We start from the raw sequence: 23540 nt of genomic DNA on the forward strand, positions 1-23540 counted from the left end.
GATGGCTGCATTCACGGGATGACCTTGTCATTGTTTTCTCAAGTACTTGTAATTGTTACAGTGGAGAACATTGGGCTTTAATTATCTGTGCAAAAAAATTCATACACTCTGGTTACACTCTGCTGATTGTATTGGATTCACCATGATATTTATTTGCCTGAGAGGGAAAAATGGCAACGGTAAGTCAGTCTAAGGACTTTCACAAGAGAAAGTAATGGTGGATATTACAGGTTCCTAAAATACTGTAATAGCAAATAGTAATTCAGGCAAGCCTGGTAATCAGTTGAAGCTCAGGTTCAGTACAGATTACCTGCTATTATATCAGGCAGTCTCTCAATCTTGAGAAAATATCTGTTAAGGTATAAACATTTAAGCCAAAGGGGTACCAAATGTAAATACTGTGGACTGGCAAACGGTGCCTGCTGCACGAACATCACCACTTCTTCCCCTTTTTTGAATATAATGTATTCACTTCACACCCCCAACCAGTGGTTAGCATTACCTAATTGCTAGGCATGCTCATTATAAATAATTTAATTCAGATAGCCCTTCAATAAAGTTCAGTCCCCTTGAGGGCTTCCCACCAGCAGCCTGAGACCAAACTTCTGAACCAAAGTCTGTCAGCAGCTACAGTGGGGGCAAGACAAAGAGCAGGGCTATTAATCTGGGCTCAAAGACACTAAAAACTTAGAAATATGCATGAAAAAGTCATATTTTCAGAAAGACTTTGAAGAAATAAAAGTGTAAATGTATATATGGGTGTAAATTGGAGATGTCTATGGCATGCCAGATCCCCATTATTATAACAATAAAAAGCATCAGGGTTTCTGTCACCAACTTACTGCAGAAAACAGCCAGATAGTATTCAGAAACAATGATTCCATATAAAATATGCCATGAAAGTAAAGTTGAAGGAAACTGTCAAATGCCAGAGATCTGTTTAGTCTAATGGAGAGAAACAAAACCTGGGCCACTAGCTGGAACTGAGGCAAAAACACCTCAGGTCAGAAATAAGGTTGGCATTCCCTGCTCTTCTTCTGCCAGAGGGTTGGTAACTCTTGGAAGGAGCTGCTACTTTAAGGAAGAGCTCAGATGCCAGTCTCAGAGACTGGCTTTAATCAAGCCCTAAAATCTGTTGTTTGTTCAAGGACCACTTTTCACAGAAAGTGGCATACAAAAGACTAAAAAATAAAAAAGTCCTCTAATGACTGTCTTGCTTTTGTTGCTTTGAAATAATAAAGAGGATGAGTTTCTAAAGAATAGTGGGCTGTGGCTGGTGGCTCTCTTTTAGAAAACCACATTCATGTGCATTTGTAATATCAGAACATAGCTTTTTTCTGTAAATCCAAAGCAATACAACCCATAAATCCAAATAAATGTAAGAGCCAGAACCAGCCAAGAAACACAGAGTTGTTATTACTGAATTGGGATGAAGTACAGACATATTTCCACACAGAGACAGAGAACGTGGAAAGATTTGGAGTGTGTTAAAAAATACACCAGCTCACAGTCGAGCTCTGAAGAAGCTACAGTAAAACATCTCATTGAGGTGAGTCTCTACATAAAAAAACGAATTCTATGGCTGCATGTTCTCTCTGGTGACTCATTACAGGGATATTCACTACCATAATACTATTGATGCTCTTTGCTATTTTAATATAACTTTGAAGCCCATTTTTTTTTTTAATTTTCTGCTGCTTTTCATTACATTTGGTAGAGTTTTGAGCAATAAAATGGGTTGAGTTGAAAGGGACATTTAATGACCACTTAGTTCCTATCCTTTGCCAGGGGCAGGGATATCTTCCACTATCCCAGGTTGCTCCAAGCCCCATCCAACCAGTCCTTGAGCACTGCCAGGGATGGGGCATCCACAGCTTCTCTGAGCAACCAGTTCTTGTAAGGAACCTCACCACCCTCAAGGTAAGAATTTTTCCTAATATCTAATTTAAACCTACTCTCTTTCAGCTGGAAGCCACTCCCCCTTGTCCTGCCCTAGTAAAAAGTCCCTCTCCCTCTTTCTTGTGGGCTCTCTTCAGGTACTGGAGGAGCACAGTCAGGTCACCTGAAGCCTTCTCCAGGCTGAACATCCCAATTCTCTCAGCCTTTCCTCACAGGAGAGGTTCTCCATCCCTCTGATCACCTTGGAGCGGCTCCAACAGGTAAATATCATTCCTGTGCTGAGGGGCCAGAGCTGGATGCAGCTCTGCAGCTGGGATCTCACAAAAGAGATGTAGGAGGGCAGAATCCTCCACCTTGCCCTGCTGCCACCGTGGTTTGGGGGCAGCCCAGGGGATTTCAGGGCTGCCAGTGCACCTGGCTAATTTAACAGCAAGTGCCACAGGGGTGTCATATGTGAGCAGGAAACATGAACCACGCTTTGGAGGAACCTAACCCCTGTTTGGATTTTATTATTGAGTTAATTTCTATCCTAACTCCTACATGTCTCCTATGACTGGGCCTTTTTCAAGTTCATCTCCAAAATACATGTATTAAATAAAAGCTTAGTATTGTTTATGGTGTAAACATTATATTTTTTATTAAAAATTATTTCACAAGCCCATTTTAAAGTTGCTTCAATCCTCAGCTAATCCAGCTAAACTTACATATATCTGCTAGGGATGACTTAAAAGCCATCTTGTCAGCATTGTGGTAGAGAGAGAAATGCTTGCTGTACACCAAACACTGATGCAAAGTGACTTCATAGTTAATTCATTTCAGTTCTCAAAACACACATTCAATAGTGAGAAGTGATTTGGGAATAATTGGGTTTGTTATTAGGTTTAACATATTGTGGCAGTATTAAATAAAGCACATATATTCAAGCTAATTCTTTTCATTTTAATTCCCTCAATTAAACTGAGAATGTATTACAGTGGGGACTGAGCAAAGCCACTTGTGGCAAATTCTCACCCAAAGCCCACGAAAAAATGCTGCTTTTATTTTGAACCCCTTCCTATACCAGCCTTCCACCTCCAACTGTGGAGAGGAAAAAATAGCTGAAAGTTATTTAAAATGAAAAATGGGCATAGTCACTGCCAGTGTACACACTTCAGAGTGATCTGTATTTTTCTACTAATGTGACAGACACTTAAATGAAAGAAGTGAATTCACGGCTACAATAAAACAGTAGCCAAGTCTCCCTTACCCTTATTTTATTTCTAGCAACAGTAATAAAATGGCTGTTTATTGAGCTTTTCTTCACTCTCTCTTTTCTCTGTGTTTCACAACCATTTCACAAAATGTTATTTTTGAGAAAATAAAGTAACTTATTTTATTAAATTATTTTTCTTGTGGCTCCACAGTAAGCGATGGCAAGATTTTATGTATTAACTGGTGCTGATAACAACATTTTCTGCTTTAAGAAATGCTTGGATTCACCTAAAGGGCTGAGGTTTTGCTCAAGCATTTAGGATGAAAAGCAACACTGTAGAAGCCCCATAATCACATGTTAATGATGACAAGGCTATGCTAGTTAGTTTAAAATACCCATGAAATCTGAAACACTAACCAAATAAAGAATGTGCCTATGCATGGAGTGTGGGTTTAAGAGTGTTTCTCCATCCTTGTGAAGCCATGCAAACAGCTTCAAATGTAAGACTAATACAGGTGCATACAGAATATATTTGTACACATCTAACTCCCCAGGAGCTGCCAGAACCTGGGTGTCACTGAGAATCTACAACCCCTCCCCAAAGTCAGTGATGGAAACTGATGATCAGCACTTTGCCAGCCAGCCCAGGGCAGGCAGTGCCCCTCACAGCTCCCAGCCACTGCAAACACACAGGGGCAGCCCCTCGGTGCAGCTGATGGGGTTATTGAAGGACCAGGGGAGAAACAGTGTCCTCAGCAGTGTCATCCCAGGAACACCCTGGTCCCTCAGACCCTGTGTGTGTCCTTGGGCTGGACTGCACAGCTTTGTGGTCCTGATGCTGGAGTAAACGTTGCTCCTGTGCTCCCCTCCCTCCCAAGTGAATTCCCATTTTCTGCCTGCATTCCTACATGCATCAGCCATGCACAGCTTGACCCATTTCCACCAGAGCCCTCTTCGTTTAATCCTTCTGCAGAAGGTGTCGGCTTGGATATTTGTTTCAATAAAGTTATTGATTTCATATCTTCCCCACTTTTGCTACAGTATTTTGGGTCAGTAGGCCATGTGGCCCTGCCTCATCCAATAGCTGTCTGGTCAATAACTTAAAAAACCTCGGTATTGACTGCTGGAAGAATGATCATGCACAGAAATGGACCTGACATCAGTCAAACAGATTGTGTTTGGCAACCCAAGGGGGTACAAAGTGAACCTGTACTGATAACTGGGGCAGTCTAATAAAGATACATGTGTCATCAGCTTTACAGCAATTGATTCACTTAAAAATTAAATGGAGATGTGAGGGAAACAGTCTTTGAACTGAGCCTGTGTCCACTAACACCAAGATTCCCCTCGGTTTCAGGGAGGCTTAAAATCAGAGGGTAGGACACAACTGATGGCTCACTAAGAGGGACATGTGTCTGGTACAAAAACATCACCTTTACAGTTTGGAAATAAAAGTAGGACTAAGGCAAAAAGAATGTGTCAGAAATATCAATTTCAAAAATACTTCTGCCCTTCACTCAGTCTCTCAAAACACTTGGGAAATGGTTGTGTGTATCCATGTGTTTAAACAGCAAGCTGCAACCAGAAACCTGGACTGCTTTCTCTCCTGAAAAGGCAGAAGGAATGGTGCTTCTTATCACCTGTGTGATTTTTCTGTGTGCCTTGGATCCTAAGGTATCCAAGACAGGTGGGATGAAATGCCCCATGGAAACATTTTCTTCTATGCAATAATTAAGGTGCCAGCCTAGACAACTAATGTGGAATAGGCAATTAAGTTTTGGACAGCAGAATTGAAAGACAAAACTTGTAATTTTGGGAATCTTTCCCATCCCAATCTATTCTGATGTACTTTCCATGCTAAGTTTATTATGAGAATCTGAGAGCTGGGAATTTTGTTGCCAATCCTTATTCAACTGCAGGTACAGATTATTCTTCTTGTCTGTGTCTGCAGTTGTTTCAATAACCAGAAAATGGGAGTAAATATCATTTATGGGAAAGAACCATTGTCCCAGACCAACTTATAGATCCATTTATGATTTCTTCTCCTTCAATGTGTGATATGCTTATCAAAGCAATGTTATATATACAGCTGTAGTTATATTCCCATCATCCAATGATAAAAACAGAAGTGCTGCTTTCCCTGAACAGATGTTAAACTGGAGCAAGGACTCCAGGTTTGACACACAGCTCTGCTTAGTGGAGAGTGATATCATTTACAGAATGATACTATTTTCTAAGCTAAGCCCAGTGCAGTTCAGTTATAAATAGCTGAGGGTATAGTTCTGTTTGTTATTTCTGTAACTGCAATTACTGTACTGGCTGACACTTGTTTTTAGTGTTCTGGGTATTGTTGATTCACTACAAAGTACAATAAATATTACTCAATTAACTACTCCTTTTTTTTTTTCTTTTTCTTTTTTTGTTAATTTAGGGACAGGAAAGGATTATTTGCTACTTTGAACTTCAAGCTGTTAGTTTTACATCTTTTCTATAAATAATTTCCTTGTTTTCCCTACTCTTCTCCCACTGATATCAAAAAGTATGCATTCCAAATGTCACATTATTATCAGCCACTGACTTACCACGCTTTATGATGGTTTTTCTTCCCATTTAGGATTCCTGACCAATGGATTCCACAAATTTTTCCTCCTGCAGGATTGACAATGCAGATACCATGTGTCAGGTGTCCAGTAATTTCCCCAGCACATACACATTAGCAAACATTATTTGGATCTTTTACAGCAATCAATCCAACTGCTTGATGAATATTACAGCTTTTAATTTAAATAATTAATAAACTATAAATCAATCTGATTGAGGTACCAAGGTTCCTGGCTGAGAGTTCAGGTCCTAATTTTCATGTTGAATAAACAGGTAAAATGCGAGTCCTAACTTGCATTTGGCGTCCAAATGCCTAAATTAAGAAACATTTTGGTGTACCACAGCAATTCTATTGCTTCTTACCTAATGCAGTTTTTTGCATCTGTTCTAAATGCAGAGAAAATGGTTGCAAAATGCTTCAATATACCCACTTGGTTTGGCTATAAATAAGAGAACATGCTTTCAATCTGCATTTAGGCAGCCTAAAAAATTTCCTTCCCTCCTCCCCAGTATGGAGCTGAATAGTGAATTACCACCACTCAGCTGGGGCCATAGTGTTGAGAGAGGAGTAACTGCAGGCATGCTTCAAACCACTCCAACCCAGTCAGAAAAGCACTTTGGGTAGTGCCTTCTACACTCTTACTTGAATATGCAGGAAGTTTCTCAGTACTGACAGGAGCAGGATTTCAAATGTCAACAAGGTCTCACAATAAAAGCATCAGGCAATTTTGCATTCAGCCCCCTCCTGTGTAAATCAGCTGACACAGCCAGCCTAATTTGCACCAGTTTATAGAGCTGCCCCTTGACTTAACTCTCTAGATTAGATCTAAAAGGGTAATCTTTTTATTCTCGGTGTGTCTCATATCTTTATCACCTGCATTTCTAAATGCTTTAATAACAAAATCACAAGAGATGAGTGCTGCTCACCCATCTGAGGTTGTCTTTGACAAGAGGGATTCAGTTCATAACTATGTGAACAACCTGAGGGCCTGCTGTGTCCCTTCCAAAACAAATTTCACCACAAGCAGTGTTTTGGGGACATCAGTGAAGTTCTGCAGCAGATGGGAGAATCCTGGGATCTTGCAGAACTTGGTCAGAAAACTGAGACCTGACTATGTAGAGACCCTGGCACCATTTTCTGGAGCTCAGACTATTGGAAACACAGGCAACCTGCCAATATGGGCAAATGAGGGATGTGGCAGCTGCCATTGAATTCACCAGGCTTATCCTACTGAGCAATGAAGTGGTTAGGCTGCTGATTTGGCTTCTTGCTCTGCTCCTGACCTCAAACACTTGGGGACTTAGTGCCAGCTCCCTCCAAGTGCCCCATGCACAATCACACTTCCCAATATCTGGCAGTGTTTGAAAACCACACAGCCACTGATGAGCTGGAGACATTTCCACAGACCCATCACAACTGCTAGGTCCTGGCAGCACTGCTAACCTCTTCTATAAACATCAGGAGTAAACCATTGAGATCTTCTTGTTATTTTACTCCTATGCATATGAAATAATGAAAGAAACAGAAGGATCTTTTTTTCTCCCTTCCTCATCTGCTGGGTAAGGACCTTCCTCTGCCCTCAGGGCTGCTCCTGCCTGAGGGGCTGTGAGCAGTGCCTGCAGAAGTTGTTTCCCATGTCCATCCAGCAGCTTCTCAGTTTTGCCTTTGATTGGCACCTCATCATGCTGCAAAAGCCTTGGTTAGGCACTGGCTGTGGAATAAGAGGGAAATATCCATGTTGGATGCAAAGGAGACATGGAGCAGAGCATCTTATGCAGACTTGGTTTTGAGTTTCAACCAACAACATAAATAAGTGGGGAAGGAACAAATCCTGTGGAACTGTATCAAACAGTTGTCCCAGAAAGTTGTCTGCCATTGCAAGAGGTTTTTTTAATACTTCCAGCCCTCAACAATGACTGCTTTATAAGTAGAATGCTGAGAAAAGTACAACCAAGAGAGGCCTATTGGAAATTATGGAATTAAGATGTTACTTGGGAAAAGAAAGGATTAGTACCCTGGCTAATCTAAGCATAACTAGAAAATGTGGTTTTCATCATTCTGTACAAAAGGATGTTGTTCAACACATCCTCCTGTAACTAATAAGGGTAGAACTAATATGAAAAATAATACACCCCTGGAAAAAGGATTATCGTAGCAGCAGAAGGAGCAATTTTTATAATCGATGTAAAATAGGTAAAGCCCTGAGTGTCACACCTAGAATATTGGTTAGTAACGCTGAGCAAGGAGTGAGCTTATAATGGACAGGGTCTGGCTTGAAGCTCATTTGCAGAGAAGGGAATAAAGCCATTTTATGTTCCTGATGCATGCAACGCACATTAGCACTTCGAGACAGAAAAATAAATGTATTTATAGATGTGCATTACAATGCAGTGTTTTTACTCTTCCTCATGTATATTTTCTGTACATTCCTATATAAATATCTTTACCTATAGAAAAAATCCATACATTATATTATATATCCCTATATTCACAGACACTGATGTTTACACACACATTCATGCCCATTAGTGCCATTGGGATGCAGAGATAGATCAGAAGCCGCTGCTTGGAGGCTGTTTAGGTGCCAGGGACAATGTCAGACCCTACCTGTGAGCAGGGGGAAGAGAAGTATTTGAAAGGAGGGTGGAACTTCATTAACTGCCTGAAGTATCCCCACATCCCAATGTTAAGAGGAATTTGCTGCTAGGGCCAGGGGCAGGATGGATACAGATGACTTGTTGGGTTTGGGGTTTTTTTTTCCTTTTTTCTAGCATTAATTCCTTAATACACATCCAATCTTTTCCCTTCTCTGCCTTCCCAGGGACTGTAGCATCCCAGTGAGAGCCAGGCCTGTTCCAGGAGCAGTGGGTACCTGCATAAAGGAGCAGGGGGAGATGCTATCAGGGGCAGCACCCCTGCCTGGAGATGAGCAGAGCAGAGGTGTGTGCACTGAGTCTGCAATAGCCCTTCTCCTTCCCTCTCGCTCTATCTGAAGTCTGTTGTATATTTGTTACTTCACGGCTCCTCGTCCTTAGATTAGATTTCTCCTTTCTCATTACCAACCTTAATAGACCCTTCAGACCTCATTCCAGCCCCAGATATTATCTGACCCGTATAATTAATTAATTATAGCCCAAATATTATAGATTATTAAAAATAGCATAACTAATAGTGTAATATCTCAAGCTGTCGACTTTAATAGTCAACATTGTCTTGGTCTCTCTTATCAGGCTGGGACACCCGGTGAGAATATTGATTTCTGGTAATTTTAACCATCATCTGCCATCCTGATGGGTAATTGTCAGATTTTCACCAGAGTCAGAGCTCATTTGAAATCGTTAAACCGTCGGCAAGGCTCACAGTTGATCTTAATGTTTCCTTTTTCTCCCCCTTCAATATGTTTCAGCAACAGAGAGGAAAATAAATAGAAAGAGAAAGAGAGAGCAAGAGAGAGCTGCGTGTGTGCCGGCCATCTGATTTCTCTTTTATTTTGTTTTTCCCTTTACATGTACGGCCCCCACGATACAGAGGGGCTGCGTGTGCCCCCTCCACCACTGCTTCTCTCCGTTTTTCAATTTTCCCTTAGAAATAGTAGTAATAATAATAGGAATAGGAATAGGAATAAGAATAAGAATAAGAATAAGAATAAGAATAAGAATAAGAATAAGAATAAGAATAAGAATAAGAATAAGAATAAGAATAAGAATAAGAATAAGAATAAGAATAAGAATAAGAATAAGAATAATCGAGCCGCTGGTCCTCGCAGCGCGGGTGGATCCCCGGTGCTGCAGCGCCCGGACAGGGAGATGGGGGCAGGATCGGGGGCGCTCCCCCAGCCAGGAAAGGCACCTCCATCCTGCTTCCCACGCGTGTCACGGCCGTGCCAGGGGCTGGAGCCGCGGGACCGGGAGCTGGGGTCGGTACCGGGGCAAGCACGGGGCGATGTCCCCGCTCGTCCCCGCTCCCTGCCCCGCATCCCGGCGGGATGCTCTCGGCGGCACCTCCGGCCTCCCGCCAGCAACACGGAGCGGCTCTGGCGAGGGGTGTGAAAAAGCCCCTGCAGAGCCGATCCCAGCCGCGATAAGTGACAACAAGGCACTTTATTAGTTATTTTATATAAACTCCCGGGTGCTGGGAGATAAGAGCCCAAATTAGGAGGCGGGGGGCGGGGAGGAGCGGCTGGTGAAGCGGGGATCCGCCGGGATGAGGGTTGAAGGGCGAGGAGGGACCGTGAGTGCGCTGTCCCCGTCTCTGTCCCCGCGGTGACACTCGGGGCATCTCCCCCCCCGCGCCCCTCCAGCAGCGCCCATCCTCAGCCGCCCCCGGGGCTGCCCTCGGGAGCAGGGAGGGAGCCGGAGAGAGGAAGAGAACTGTTTAATAGATCCTCCGAGGATTCCCCTAGAGCATTATTTAAACTTCTAATTATGATTCATGTGTGTGATAATATTAATTTAATAATCAAGGAGCTGTGCAGGAAGCATTAACCTCAATTAAGCTCATTACTACTCTAACCTGGAATCCCCAGGGCTTTTAAATCTTCTACTATGAGGACCTGACACCGCATTGATAGAGGGCGAGATCTGCTTCAGAATCTCTTTTTTTCTCCCTAAATCATTTGCCTTCGTGGGTAGAGTTAATTAATTCCCTGATTTCAGTTCGGGGGTGGGTGTGTATGGATGGATCCCCACTTTCCCGAGGGAAGAGGGGAATCCCGAGGTGACCGCTGCTCCTCGGTTCTGCCCTGCACGGGGAGACACCCGGGGGGCACCAAATCAGGATGAGACCAAGAGCCACGAGTGAGGCTCAGGGACTGATCCTGCGCTTGCCTGCAGCCCCTGAAGCAAAGGCAGTAGAATATTATAATAATAATAATAATAATAATAATAATAATAATAATAATAATAATAATAATAATAATAATAATAATAATAATAATAATGTTGTGAGAGTAACCCATTCAAAGCAAGATGAATCTTGGAGTCCGATTGCACTGGGAAACAACATGGGCAAGTCCAGAAGTCCCAGGGAGGTCCTGGTCCCCCCCAGCCGGGCAGACTCGGCCGTGGAAAGCCCCGGCCCGCGGGACCCGCTGCGCTGGGGCTGCGAGCGCGGAGGGACGCGGAGCCTCCGCGCCTGCTGCAGCCACCAGAGTGACCTTCTCGGGCTGCTAAATTGTTTTACCGCGGCGATAAATGCCCTTAATTACCCGAAGCTCCAGACCCCAAGGGACGGGGAGAGGGATGGCTGGAGTAAAAAAAGAAAAAAAAATAAGAAAAAAGAAAGAAGGTTGTTTGTTGATCTGGAGGTCACTGAAATATAATTTGAAAATAGGTATTAAGTGATAAAGTTAAAAGCACCCCGGAACCTGCGGAGTGCCCGGCCTGGCTCCCTCGTGGTGTGAAGGGCACCAAGGGCGGCGGGGACAGAGCCCTCGGGGGTCTCACCTGCCCGGGCCAAGGCAGGTCCCGTCCTCAGACGCGACACCCGGGAGCACACGGGGCTCGGGGCTGGCGGCTCCCGGGAGAGGCTCTGGCTCTGGTGCCTCCAGGCTCTGGAATTATCACCTCCCCGCAGGTATAATTCAGCCTAACTACAGAGATAACCATCGCTGCGGCGGGCAGGCTCGTAAAGACGCGAGGGTGCTCCGTGTGATTCCCTATTTATTTCGGAGAAGGAAAGGTTTCCGTGGGAGCTTTCCTCAGCAGGGCAAGGGATCCGGGCCCAAAATACGCGGAGCTGGCTCTGCACGGAGCCGGTGCCGCCTCTCTTGGGGGGCTCTGGCAGCCCCTCACCCCCGGCCCCCTCTGAGCTGCTCCCGCAGGACGGGTGACTCGGGAGAGGCTGCTCCCGGCCCATCCTGCACGGAAAATGGAGAGAGAGGAAGATGGGACCGGTCACCCGGCCCGACCACTGGCGAGATATTACATGTCACAACTCATCTAGGGCCCCATAATCAGCGCTAACTTTCTGGTGAACAGATAACCAGAGATGGCAGATGGATGGAGATTGCACAAATGAGGCTCTAATTGACAATCAATTGTGATTAGGAGCAATAGAACATCTTTATAACACTGGCTTTAAACCGCCGGCAAACAAAGCGCCGTGCGGGCCGGGGGTCCCGGCGGTGCCTGCCCAGCATCGCTGCTCCCGGAGTGGGGGCTGTGTCTGCCGCTGCCCGGCGGTGTCTGGGAGCCATCGGGAAGAACAGGAGGGTCCTCTGTCCCGTGGTGCTCCCCAGGGATGCGGCTCCTTCTGCTGCCAGCACCCAGCGCTAACCCGGGAATTGTGCTGATGTCGCCGCTCCGGGTTCCGCACGCCTGGGAGCGGTCCCGGGCACAGGACTCAATTACAATTTGGATTTTTTTTTTTTTTCTAAGAGGAATATAAAAAATATTCCTACCACCGCTGCCCCCAAATAACCCCATTCTCTCCCCACCCCTCACTCGTCCCCAAAAAAGAGGTACAAATAGTACAGGTACAGTCGAGTACGACAGCGAATCTGACTCAGCCGAGTCACTTACACTACCTAAACCTATTTTTCATAAATAATATCCCAGCGCTGCGGGCAGGAGTGATGTGAGGAAAATTTTTCCGAAAGAAAAGATGGGACCAGGAGCACGGCCGGAGGAGGAAGGAAAGAGGAGCTGTTAACAAACAAACAAACAAACAAATCGTGTGAGTGTGTGCACACGCAGATTAAAACTTCGCTCTCGCTGCGCGTTCGTGGCAGCCCCGTCGGTGAGGTCAGGACAAGGGGGAGAGGTAATTACCTACACATGATCGGAGATTATACATACCATTTCAACCCAGGAGGTGATTTATAATTTAAAGATAAAGCATAATAAAGTCATAAAAGAGAAAGGACACTGTTGTGGCGTCTGATTAAAATCTAAGGGCTGGTGTATAATATATGAGCGGGGGCTGTTGTGGGCTCCGGCTCAGCGGGACTCCCCTGGGCCCAGCCCGCTGATGGACTAATCATGTCCAAGACCTACCAAAATTACAAGCTGATTGTTTTACCCATTATTTCTCCCAACTTTTAATTTCTGCTTTCTAAAGGATCATTGCCCGCGGTAATTGCAAAGGACCTGTCCTTGTATGTGTCACCAGCCTCAAAGACAAAAAAAAATCTAATTTTCCTTTTATGCTTTCTCTATTTTCCTACCGCCCCCCCCCTTTTTTTTTTTCTCCTGGCAGCTAATTCAAACTGAGTAGCGACTGGAGCGTCCAAAACAAGAATGAAATTGATATGATCAAAGAACACACAACTATACACGAAAGGGAAGGAAATTAGGTAGAGGGTGGGAAAACATGCTGTATAATTCACTGACAATTTTATTCCAATGTCTTAATTTTCTACAATTAAAACCGTTTATAATAACAGAGTATTTTTTCGAAAGTGGAACTTAGGTCTGGTTTACTTTATTCCTTTACTCCTTGCATGGGAAGGAATAGACCTTTTCTCACAGCTACTCAGGATTTATTTATCGTCGTGTTTTGCCTTGTGCCGTTTAAACGTATTAATTTTCTTCTGGCACTTTCCTGGCACTTACGTTTGAGATTTAATTTTAATTAATTAGCTAAGGAAGAGAAAGAAGCATGTGAGGGTGTGTGTGTCCGCGGACACAAGCTTCGCTCCAACTGCTAAACCTCCGTCCATAATTTTTTCCTTTTGTTCTAATTTAATAAACCCAGCAGGGAAGGGAAACAGGTGCTGGGGGCTAACACCTCTGAGCCCACACACACACACACACACAGATAATCCCCTTTTGATCATCTAACTCCACTATTAGGGATGGAAGACCTTAAGTTCCCATTTTCCGTGTATAATATCTTCTTTATATTGATCCCGCAATTATTTAAAAGAAAGCGTCATCTCCTCCCACTTCTCCAAATAAGGCTATTTAGATGCTTTCCAGATGAGTGGAGGTGTGCTGAAACAGAGCTGACAGCCAAGTATATCACAGCCAACACCATCCTTCATTCGCTCTCTCCCTCTCTGCCCCCCTCCCCCCGGCACACTCTTCCAACGCGTCTCTCTTCCAGTGATGAAGATTACAGACTATTATGGGCAAGGGATTAATTTGTAGCCAATTACAATCCAGTGCTAAATATGAATGCATAAATAAGATACAGCCTTGCCTCTGTGTGTGCGAGCGAGAGAGAAGGGAGGGGGGGGGGGGGCGGGAGCGCCTGGGCAGCCTGGCGAGGATGATGAGAAGGAAGAAGGAGCAGCTGAGTGGAGGCTGTGAGCCGAGCATCACCTTGTGACTCCCTGCCTCCCGCGGAGGCTCCCGGCGGCTGGACCCAGCGCAGCCCCGGGGAGCTGAAGGCAGCGACTCGTCCTGAGCCGGAGCGGAGCCGGGGAGGAGTTTCCAGATCAACTTCGCCGGAGGAAGGAGGGGGAGAGCCAGAGGGGAGGGCAGGGGGGACAAGCTGCAACCGAGAGGGGCTCTGCGAAGAGTCATGAATGTGAGCAGAGACAAGGTCGGTGACATCTCCATCCCGGCAGCGGCGGCGGCGGCGGTGACAGCCCCCGCGGCCGGCATCGGCGGCTGCCACGGGGAAGGCATGGACAGCCGCGGGGAGCAGCCGCTCTACTGCCCCGCCAGCCGGGACAGGCAAGGGGACAGCCAGAGCAACACCCCCGGGCAAGAGGGGGCAGTGGCCGCGCTGCCCGTGGTGCACAGAACCACCTCCTTCTCCGTGCTCGACATCCTGGACCCTAACAAGTTCAACAGCAAGCGGCGGCAGTGCGCGGGCTTGTACAAATCGGCGGGGACCGAGTTCACGCTGGGGGCGGAGGATAAGCCCGAGGACTCAGCGACGGAGCTGGCCGAGCAAAAGGCTCTCGCGGAAGATTTCGACGCGTGCAAGAAGCCCGCAGAGCTGATCAGTAAGTAGGTCTGGGGGCTCGGAGCCCCTCCGAGGCGGGGCTGCCCCGCGTTCCCCCAGCGGGGTCTCGCATGCTTTGACCCCGCATCCTTCCCCCGGGCACCGGGGCTCTGCCGGCAGCCGGCTCCGGGCAGGGAGCTGCTCTCCTGGACGGAGGGAGGTGGAATTCTGAGCCAGGATGCAAGGGGGGAGCCGGGAGCATCCTCCCGGGACAGGCCGGAGGTGGCGGCGGGCCCCGGGGCTGTTCGTGCCCTGCACCCCCGAGAGTGGCAGGACCGACCCCAGGGATGCCGGCCTGGCTGGGCAGGAACCCCGCCATCCTCATCCTCCTCCTCCTCCTCGCAGGGACGGCCAGTGCTGCCTGTGAACTCCGGCTCAGCCAAACTTGGAAGCGGCTCCTCCGGCTCCGGAGGGCCGGAGCCCCGGCTCCGAGGGTGCGACGAGCCTCCCTTGGTACCCCCACTTCTCCTGGGCCCCCCCAGGCGTTTGTGACTTTGTGTCTCCTGTCCCCAGCCTCGGACCCTCTCCCGTCCTCCCCCCGCCGCTGCCGCCCGTTGCTCTGGGCGACAGATTCAATTTTCTCTCTCCCCTTGGCTTTTTTAGGACAAATCAGACTAATTGTGACAAAATGCTGGTTATCTCTGGAAAAACAATTAAATTCCTTCGATTACATTTAAGGTAAAATGTGCTTAGCAGCGTAAAGAGGCTGGATAATGGGGAAAATCGCCCCAGAGTGGCATGTAGGACTGCTTGGATCGATATCCTATTATCGAATTGTGCATATCTCTTTCAAGCACCTTGCAAACTCTTCCCTAACATCTAAATTATAGGGTCAAAATTCGGATAATTACTCGATTAAAACCTATTACACTTATTAGGGCTCGCTATTGATCGGGAATTGCATTCGACCCAAGCTGTAGATTGCTTTTTCTTTCTGGGTCCGAATATCCCAACTTTCTCACCTCTAAACACCGCGACTCTGGGGATCACGGAGGGTTTCCGGGCAAACGCTGTCGTTGAGGAAAATATCTATAGTTATTCCATGTCCAGAGAGGGGAAAGAAGAGGCAGCGAGCTACAGGGGATAAACTTTTCGGCTTAGGAAAAATTACTTTCTCTGTGTCTGGGGGGAGAGAGGGGACTCGGAGGTTTCCAATCCCACCATAGCGGGACTCTGCCAAGTAAAATCCGGCAGTGAAAGAGGTCTGGAATCTGCTTCAGTCCGAGCCATGACGCGTTTTTCATCTGTAAAGCAACAGCAGGAATGGGGCACTAATAGAATTCAAAAGAGATTTTTAAAGGCAGTGCGGAGCTGGAGTAATTATTCCTCTAAACTCATCTGACTTTCGTCATATTAAATAGATCTGGGCGATCAGAAAGACTGACGAGGTTAACCTGTCAGTTAATCTCACACTTTTATCTCCAGACAAGGAGAGAAATGCAACTCCATCTCTTCTCTCAAAATAAATATGTTTGGAGGCATCACAGCGCGGTGCGCTTCGCTGACAAGTTCCCCAAACATTCCACACATGGAATCCCTCGGTCACATCGCCTAAATGTTATGGCAGTGGCCAGAAATAGATCTGGGACTGCTCGAAAATCACGAAATTTAATTATTCTCTTTCCCCATCGTAATTAATATTAGTTCAAGTGGTGGCTTAGTCTAGGAGAAATGTTCTGTAAAGTAGCTCTGTCCAGAAAAGTACCAACCCCTCCGAAAAATGCAAAGACTTTCGGGCCAAATGAGAGTGAAAACAACGCTCGTCAATTGCCGGTCGTAAAACTATTTTAATGTTAAAAATAACAGTGTAAACTCCCCACTAAATTACCATTTAACCTATTCCCTAAAAACAAACAAACAAACAAAATTAAAATAACAAGCCCGGCGTCCATCTCCGTCGCCAGTTCTACTCGCGGTGCATTTTTTTGTCTTAAAAAAAAAATTTAGTTGCCCAACGGCTGGGATTCCCTAGAGGGAAAATTAAACTCCGAAATTCCAGCTGCGGGTTCCCGGTCCGTGGGTGGGTGCTGCGGCTGCGCTCAGCCCCCGAGTCTGCCCCGCAGGAGCAGCCACACGCACTTTTTATAAATCGTTGCTGTAAAAAAATGACGCCCCGCAATTTCTAGCGGGTCCTACAGGTTGCAGGACGCTTGTCTGCACTCACCGGGTCGGGCCGGGAGAAAAGTGACCCGGTTCTCAGCTGCTCGGCGGCGATCGCCCGCGTTTTCCACTGGACAGAAAGCTGGAAAGGGCTCTTAATGAACCCTGAGTAATTAAGGGATATTTTCGGAGTGACAAGGACAACAGTACTCTGCCCTTATTTCTCCTACTCAACCAGCCATATCTGAAATCAGCGCGTTGAACCAAACACACTTCCAAAACCAGCCCTAATTTTACGTGCGGGAGTTAGGGGGTCCTGCGCGAGGATACGGAGCAAATTTGAGGCGTGCTCAGGTTTGGGGGACGATTAAAAACAACTAAACCGCGGACGGGATGAGGGTGACAGGCCAGCGGTTCATTTCCTGTTTGCGTATCTCGGTTAACCAAGTTAAAGGAGTCCTTGATTAGGGGTTCCCGGAGCTACAGCCCCGTGGCAGAAGTGAGAGGAGGGAAGTTTAGGATGTCTGAAAGCACTGGAGAAAAGGGACGGTACTCACGCGGCTCTGCCCCCGACCTGTCCCCCCCAGCCCCGTCCCGGGGAGGATTCGCTCCCCCGAAGGAGCCCGGGCCCGGCCGGGATGAGGAGGAGCCGGTTCTCCGGAAAAAGCGATTTGCTCTCAGGCTTCATAATGACAGAATCGTCAGCAGAAGTCCAATAGCCTTAAATATCGGATAATTACCCTGTTCTCCGATGGAGACCCGTTAATTGGAGCGTAATATAAACCCAAATAAATTAAATGACCGTTAACTAGTTTGTACATTGCACAAAATGAGTTTAATTAAGTTTGTATCTGCTCTGCTAATCAATACAAGTATTTACTCCACTTTAATACTTCCATCTCGGGAAGTGACAAGAGGTCAAACCAGACGCAGGAAGGGTTAAAAATGCCAGAGCAAAACCCAGCAAATCGCCCATCGATTCGGAGATTTCCGTCACTAAAATTGTTAGAGGCTCTTTGACATCCCTGCTGCCCGCTCCCCAGGCACGGCTGGCTCGGCCCGGGCAGGGGCTTCTCCCCGGCCGCTCCTCGCCGCTTCCAGCGCCCCGCTGCCCCCCGGGGCACCCCGGGGATGCTCGCCCTGCTGCCCCCCCAAAGGCCTTTCCAGCCCTCGGGTGTTTGGTGGGCGCGCTGGTGGCCGTGGGAAGGGGGAACATCCCCTATCCCGGCCAGGTCTGGTACCGGCTCTTGCCGAGGATGGGTGCCTCGGAAGGGGCAGCCTCCCCGGGCTGCACAGCCCCTTCCCGGCCAGGGAACATCCCCTATCCCGGCCAGGGCTGGTACCGGCTCTTGCCGAGGATGGGTGCCTCGGAAGGGGCAGCCTCCCCGGGCTGCACAGCCCCTTCCCGGCCGCAGAGCCGCAGTCCCGAGCTCCATCCCCGCCGCTGCCGCCCTGTCCCTGCCCTGTCCCCAGCCCAGCCCAGCCCGGCTCAGGGCGAGCCCGCAGCCCAGGGCCCGGCCCGGCCGCATCCCCGATAGCCGGGCAGCCCTGTCCCGAGGGGACCCCGCGTGGGGCTGGGGGCGGGCGGGGCGGGGGCCGGGCCGGGCCAGGAGCCCTAACAGCGGCTGTCGCTTGTCCGCAGAGGACGGGGAGCTCTACAAGGCCGAGGAGTGCGAGCTGGACTACAGCAGCCGGCCGAGCCGCAGCCCCGACAGCGAGCTGCAGGACGACGAGGAGCTGTGCAGCGAGGAGAGCGGCAGCAGCAGCGGCAGCAGCAGCGGCGGCTCCGGCCCCGCGGCGCCCGCGGAGCCCGAGCCGGGCCCGCTCCGAGCCGAGCCGCCCGAGGCCGGGGCCGTGCCGCCGCCCCCTCCGCCGCCGCCGCCCGTCGGGGCGCAGCCCGGCCCGCAGGCCAAGCCCAAGAGGAAGCGGACGGGCTCGGACTCCAAGTCGGGCAAGCCCCGGCGGGCGCGGACAGCCTTCACCTACGAGCAGCTGGTGGCGCTGGAAAACAAGTTCAAGTCCACGCGGTACCTGTCGGTCTGCGAGCGCCTCAACCTGGCGCTGTCGCTCAGCCTGACCGAGACGCAGGTGAAGATCTGGTTCCAGAACCGGCGCACCAAGTGGAAGAAGCAGAACCCGGGCGCCGACACCAGCGCGCCCACGGGCGGCGGCGGCGGCGGCGGGGCCGGGGCCGGGCTGGGCGGCGGGGCGCTGCCGGGGGGGCTCAGCCCGCTCAGCCACTCGCCGCCCATGGGCACCCCGCTCTCCATGCACGGCCCCGGCAGCTACGCCGGGCACCCGGCCGGAGGGCTGGTCTGCGCCGCCCAGCTGCCCTTCCTGCCCAGCCCCGCCGTCCTGTCGCCCTTCGTCCTGGGCTCGCAGACTTACGGCGCTCCGGCTTTCTACACCCCGCACCTATAAGCCCGACGCTCCTTCCTCCTTCTCCTCCTCCTCCTCGCTCCCGGCTCCTTCCCGCTGTGCCCGCCGCCCCTCCGAGGATCACCCCGGGGGCCGCTCACAGCACGAACCGAGAGGAGAAACCGAGAACCGAAAACCCGGGGGAAGGGACAGCCCCGCGTTCCTGCGGCCACCCCGGGGGTGAAAGGAGCGGCCAGAGGCTCCCCGCCCTCGGGCCTTCCCACGACCCTTTTTGTACGCGATGCGTGCGGACTGCGCTGCCGAGGGAAGCAGGAGGAGGAACCTCCCTCCCCCGTGTACATACAAGTAGATGTAAATCATCGTTACCCGTATTTTTATTTTCACCGTCCCTCGTTGCTATGTGGGTTTAATTAATTTAATAATTATTATTAATATTATTTGCCTTTTTATTATTATCTGGTCTGGCCACTAGCGAAAGACTTTAAAAGAAAAAAAAAAAACAGATTATGTACCCATTTGACTCTCAGGGTAAAACGGAGAACTATCGGTCCTGTCCCTGGACGCTGCAGAAGCGAAGAGGAGCCGCTCCCTGCCGTGACCTCACGGTGACGAGGGATATTTTGTACAAACGTCACTGTCCATCGACCCCCGAGCGGGGCCGGGGGTCCCGCCCGGGAAGGGGCGGCGAGGGCGGCTCCTGGGGCGCAGGGCTGTTTTTTTTACGTTAAACATTTCTGTATATTTCTGGTTGTTACAAAATAATAATAATAAAAAAAAGTTTTAACTTTATAATTAATGTATAAGACGAGAGAGTAAGAGCAAGAGGTGATAAAGAGAGCACTTTGTTTGCTAAACACTTTAAATCAATCAATAAACTCTAAAGAAACGGCGCTTTCCGTGGTGGCGAGTCCCTGCTTTTCGGGTGGATCTTTGAAAGACAAGTTTCCTCTGGAAAACGCCTCGTGAGACGCTCGGATGGATGTCTTGCATCATCCTTTTTCTTTTCGTTTACTCTGAGAGCGTATTTCTTATACGCAAATAAACTTTTTTCTTCTTGTACGAGGGAGGGTATTTCCCTTCTTAGTTTCCCCGTTTGCATTTTCTTAATTGGCTTTGCCGGATTGCGCAATATTACGGACAAAATAAATATCATATATATGGGGAATCCGACATCTCTGCCATGTTTCCCCCGATGGGAAGTCCGATATTTTGGATTTATGTAAATTTAATAAATCGGCTCTTTCATTCAGATTCCACAACTTTAAAAATAAAATAATATTTTCATCGCCGTTCCTCTGATTACTTTTAAATTCGTATCAAAATTGGCCTTTTATAATACTTTTTTCTTTTTTTTTTTTACTTTCAAAGAAAAAGTCTATAACAGCCGTGAGCACCCCGAGGTGGCTCTGCAGGGACGCTGGTGCCGCGTTTCCCCATTCCCGGAGTGCCTCCAAAGCTCACGCCAAGGAAGAGCTTTCATTTTCCACTAATTTTAGGTGTGGGGGATTTTTGGTTTTCTTTTGGGTTGTTTGGGTTTGGTTTTGGGATTTTTTGTTGTTGTTGTTGTTGTTGTTTTTGTGGCTTTTCTTTTCTTTTCTTTTCTTTTCTTTTCTTTTCTTTTCTTTTCTTTTCTTTTCTTTTCTTTTCTTTTCTTTTCTTTTCTTTTCTTTTCTTTTCTTTTCTTTTCTTTTCTTTTCTTTTCTTTTCTTTCCTCGGGGGCAATTCTAAGAACCCGGTTAGAATCCCTCCGGTCTTCCGGAGGGATTTTTGGGTAGCAGAGCATCCTCCTCCTCTCGGCCCGGCGGGTGCCGGGGGTCCCCGGGCTCAGCTCCTTTCCCTCCCGGTTCCCTCATCCTGGCTCCGATCTGGGATTGTGCACGGCTCCGATCTGGGATTGTGCATGGCCGCATCCCATTCCCTCACAGCCTCTCCAGAATGGAATCAAATATTTCAGCCCTCCCGCGGAAACAAAATCTGCCGGGACCGCGGGTGTTGGAGACAAGGGGGCAGCGGAGCCGGCTGCAGACCCCGCAGGGCTTTTCCCAGGGTTTTTCCGGGGGTGTTTCCAGGGGCTGAGGTTTCCGCTGTGCGGGAGCCGCGGGGAGGATGCGGGATGCTCCAGGTGAGGCGGATGCTCCGGGTTCTCACTTCCCCCCCTGCAGAAACGTACAAGCACCAGGAGTCTCTGAGCAGACTCATTTGAGTTTGTGAAAATAAGATCTTTTACGATGAAAGGTGTTCTGAAGTAAATTTTCAGGGAAAAACATGGCAAGTAGTAACGCTTGGAGTACTGCTCTGCACAGCTCTTACTGGTAGAAGAAAACCAGCTAAACTGGGAAACAGGCACTGGGGAATTTCTCCCACACTATGCTGTTGTGCACCAGGTTTGAGTGAGTTTGCTAGCTCAGGTGAGGCATGTCACAGCTGAATAAAGAGATAATTCAACCCCTGTCTGCACTCCAGGAGCTCCAAGCTGTTCCCTGCCAGTGGGAAATAATTTGGCTTCAACAGGAGAGGTTCAGAGTGCAGGATTCCCCTACTCCAGGCTGGTTAGTGTCCTGCCAGTGAAACCTGCTCATGTGAGTATTATTACTCACAGCTGCTGGATGAAGGAGTCAGTTAGCCTGAGATTCCCAGTCATTAAATGCAGTTTAACAAGGCTTCTCACATTTTATGGCAGCGCTGGAAACAGCCGCAGGTATCTTTCTCAGCATAGTTTAGGAAGTTATTGATAACCCTTGCTCCAGTGCCTCTTCCAGAGGTCTGAGATCATAAAATTCTAGAGCAGGGCTGCACAGCCTCAACTCGAGTGTGTGTCTTCCCCAGTGTGCTGCGCCTGCAGTGGTGTAGGGCATGTTTTACACTCTGCTCACAGTCTGTGTCCAGGGGACATTTGGAGCACCAACACCAAAGAGCCAACTCAAATAATGCCCCCTGGACCAAAACTCTGCAGCTGGCTCGTGGTGCTGGATCAGAGTGTGGGTGTGAACTTGGCAGTGAGAAGCCTGGTGGTGTGGACACAGGGCAGCTGTTGGGGAACATCTCAGGTGGGAGTGCCCATCCTCTGGAGTGCTAAAGCAAAATGCTCTCACCTGCCTGAACCTCCCAGCTCCATCCCCCCGTTCCTGCCTGCTGGCACTCTGGCTCTGCAGGAGAGTCAAACAGGGCTTGGTGCAGCTTTTGTCCCATTAAATAGTCACAGAAATCCCCCAAAGCTCCCCCAGTGACCCCCCAGCAAGGCCCAAAGCCAATTCCCACGTGGTGCCTGCCTGGTGTCCCTGCTGCCCTGCACGGGGCTCTTGGAGCTCATTTTCCATGAAGCATCAACGAGCCCTGGAGCAGAGCAAGCAGAACATTCTGACTGAGGGGATGAGGGCTATGGCACAAGCAGGAGGTGTTTGCTCTGCTCCATTCTGTCAGTCAAATTGTCTTTTTAATTACTTTATTATTCATTCATAAAATTTAGCGTTGGGTGATTCAGGACACAGAACACATCCAAGGGGACGCTGAGCAAAGCCTTTGCCAGAGGGCAGAGTCCCAGCTCTGACAGACTCAGCAGCACATTCAAACCCTGATCCAATGTGTTCAAGTGATGTCTTTGGCAGGTACCAGAGATGATCCGGGGCATCAGCATATTTTTGGCTAATTCCCATGAAATCAATGTTAAATCCAAGGGTGTAAACTTGTATTAGTAAGAAAAGTTGCAGATATTAATTGCATCTTACTGCTGTTCACTCTGTGAATGAATGAGATTAAAAAAAAAGGAAAATGCTTTGTCTTACTTCATATACTTCAGCATATACTGAACAAGTTTCAGTTGTTCAGTAAAATGTCTTACAATCAAAGCAACAGAAAAAAGCACATAAATACAGGCAGATACATTCCAAACAATTCAGAGAGAACGGAAAAATATTTCAAATATTTTGTGTCATTGATTTCACTCAGCAGTCAATGATGTTTCACAAAGTCATTGCAAACCAGTTCTGTATTATCACCTACAAAAATTTCTTGAGTTGTTTCCACCTGAGCAGGGTGCAGGGAGTTACTTTTTTAATTCTTATGGGTTTTTTACATGTATTTCAGAGCTTCTGTTTCAGACTGAACTCAGTCATGTTACACGTTTCTAGTCTTATACTACAAAAGTGAAATGTTAAAAATAAAGCTTTGTCTGTATAAACTTAAACCCATTTTCCAAAAATACACCATGATGTCTGTTTGCACTCTGCTGTATTAACAAATATTAATTAATTATTGTATTACCTGACAAAATAATTCTGCTTAAACAGTTGAATTTAAATACTCAAAGGAAAATTATTTTACAATGTTTGGGTATTTTTAGTCTTCAGGTTCTGTCTCAAAGGTAACCAAGTAAATATGTTTGTTGTAGAGCCTTTCTTAAGAGCAAGTAAAAGGAAAGATTTTTTTTCTGATATTGGAAGATTTTCCAGAGTCTGGGAGATAAACCAAGGCAGG

General features: G+C 48.0%; 1 protein-coding gene across 1 annotated transcript; it reads left to right on the forward strand.

Annotated features, from left to right (window-relative positions):
- Positions 1-14159: 14159 nt before the first annotated feature.
- NKX1-1 (NK1 homeobox 1) lies at positions 14160-19109 on the forward strand. Its single transcript, XM_064419274.1, has 3 exons — positions 14160-14589; positions 18331-18542; positions 18585-19109. The coding sequence occupies exons 1-3, from the start codon at positions 14160-14162 to the stop codon at positions 19107-19109; spliced, it is 1167 nt and encodes a 388-aa protein (XP_064275344.1).
- Positions 19110-23540: the final 4431 nt, after the last annotated feature.

The sequence above is a fragment of the Passer domesticus genome, chromosome 4 (assembly GCF_036417665.1).
Source record: "Passer domesticus isolate bPasDom1 chromosome 4, bPasDom1.hap1, whole genome shotgun sequence".
NCBI lineage: Eukaryota > Metazoa > Chordata > Aves > Passeriformes > Passeridae > Passer > Passer domesticus.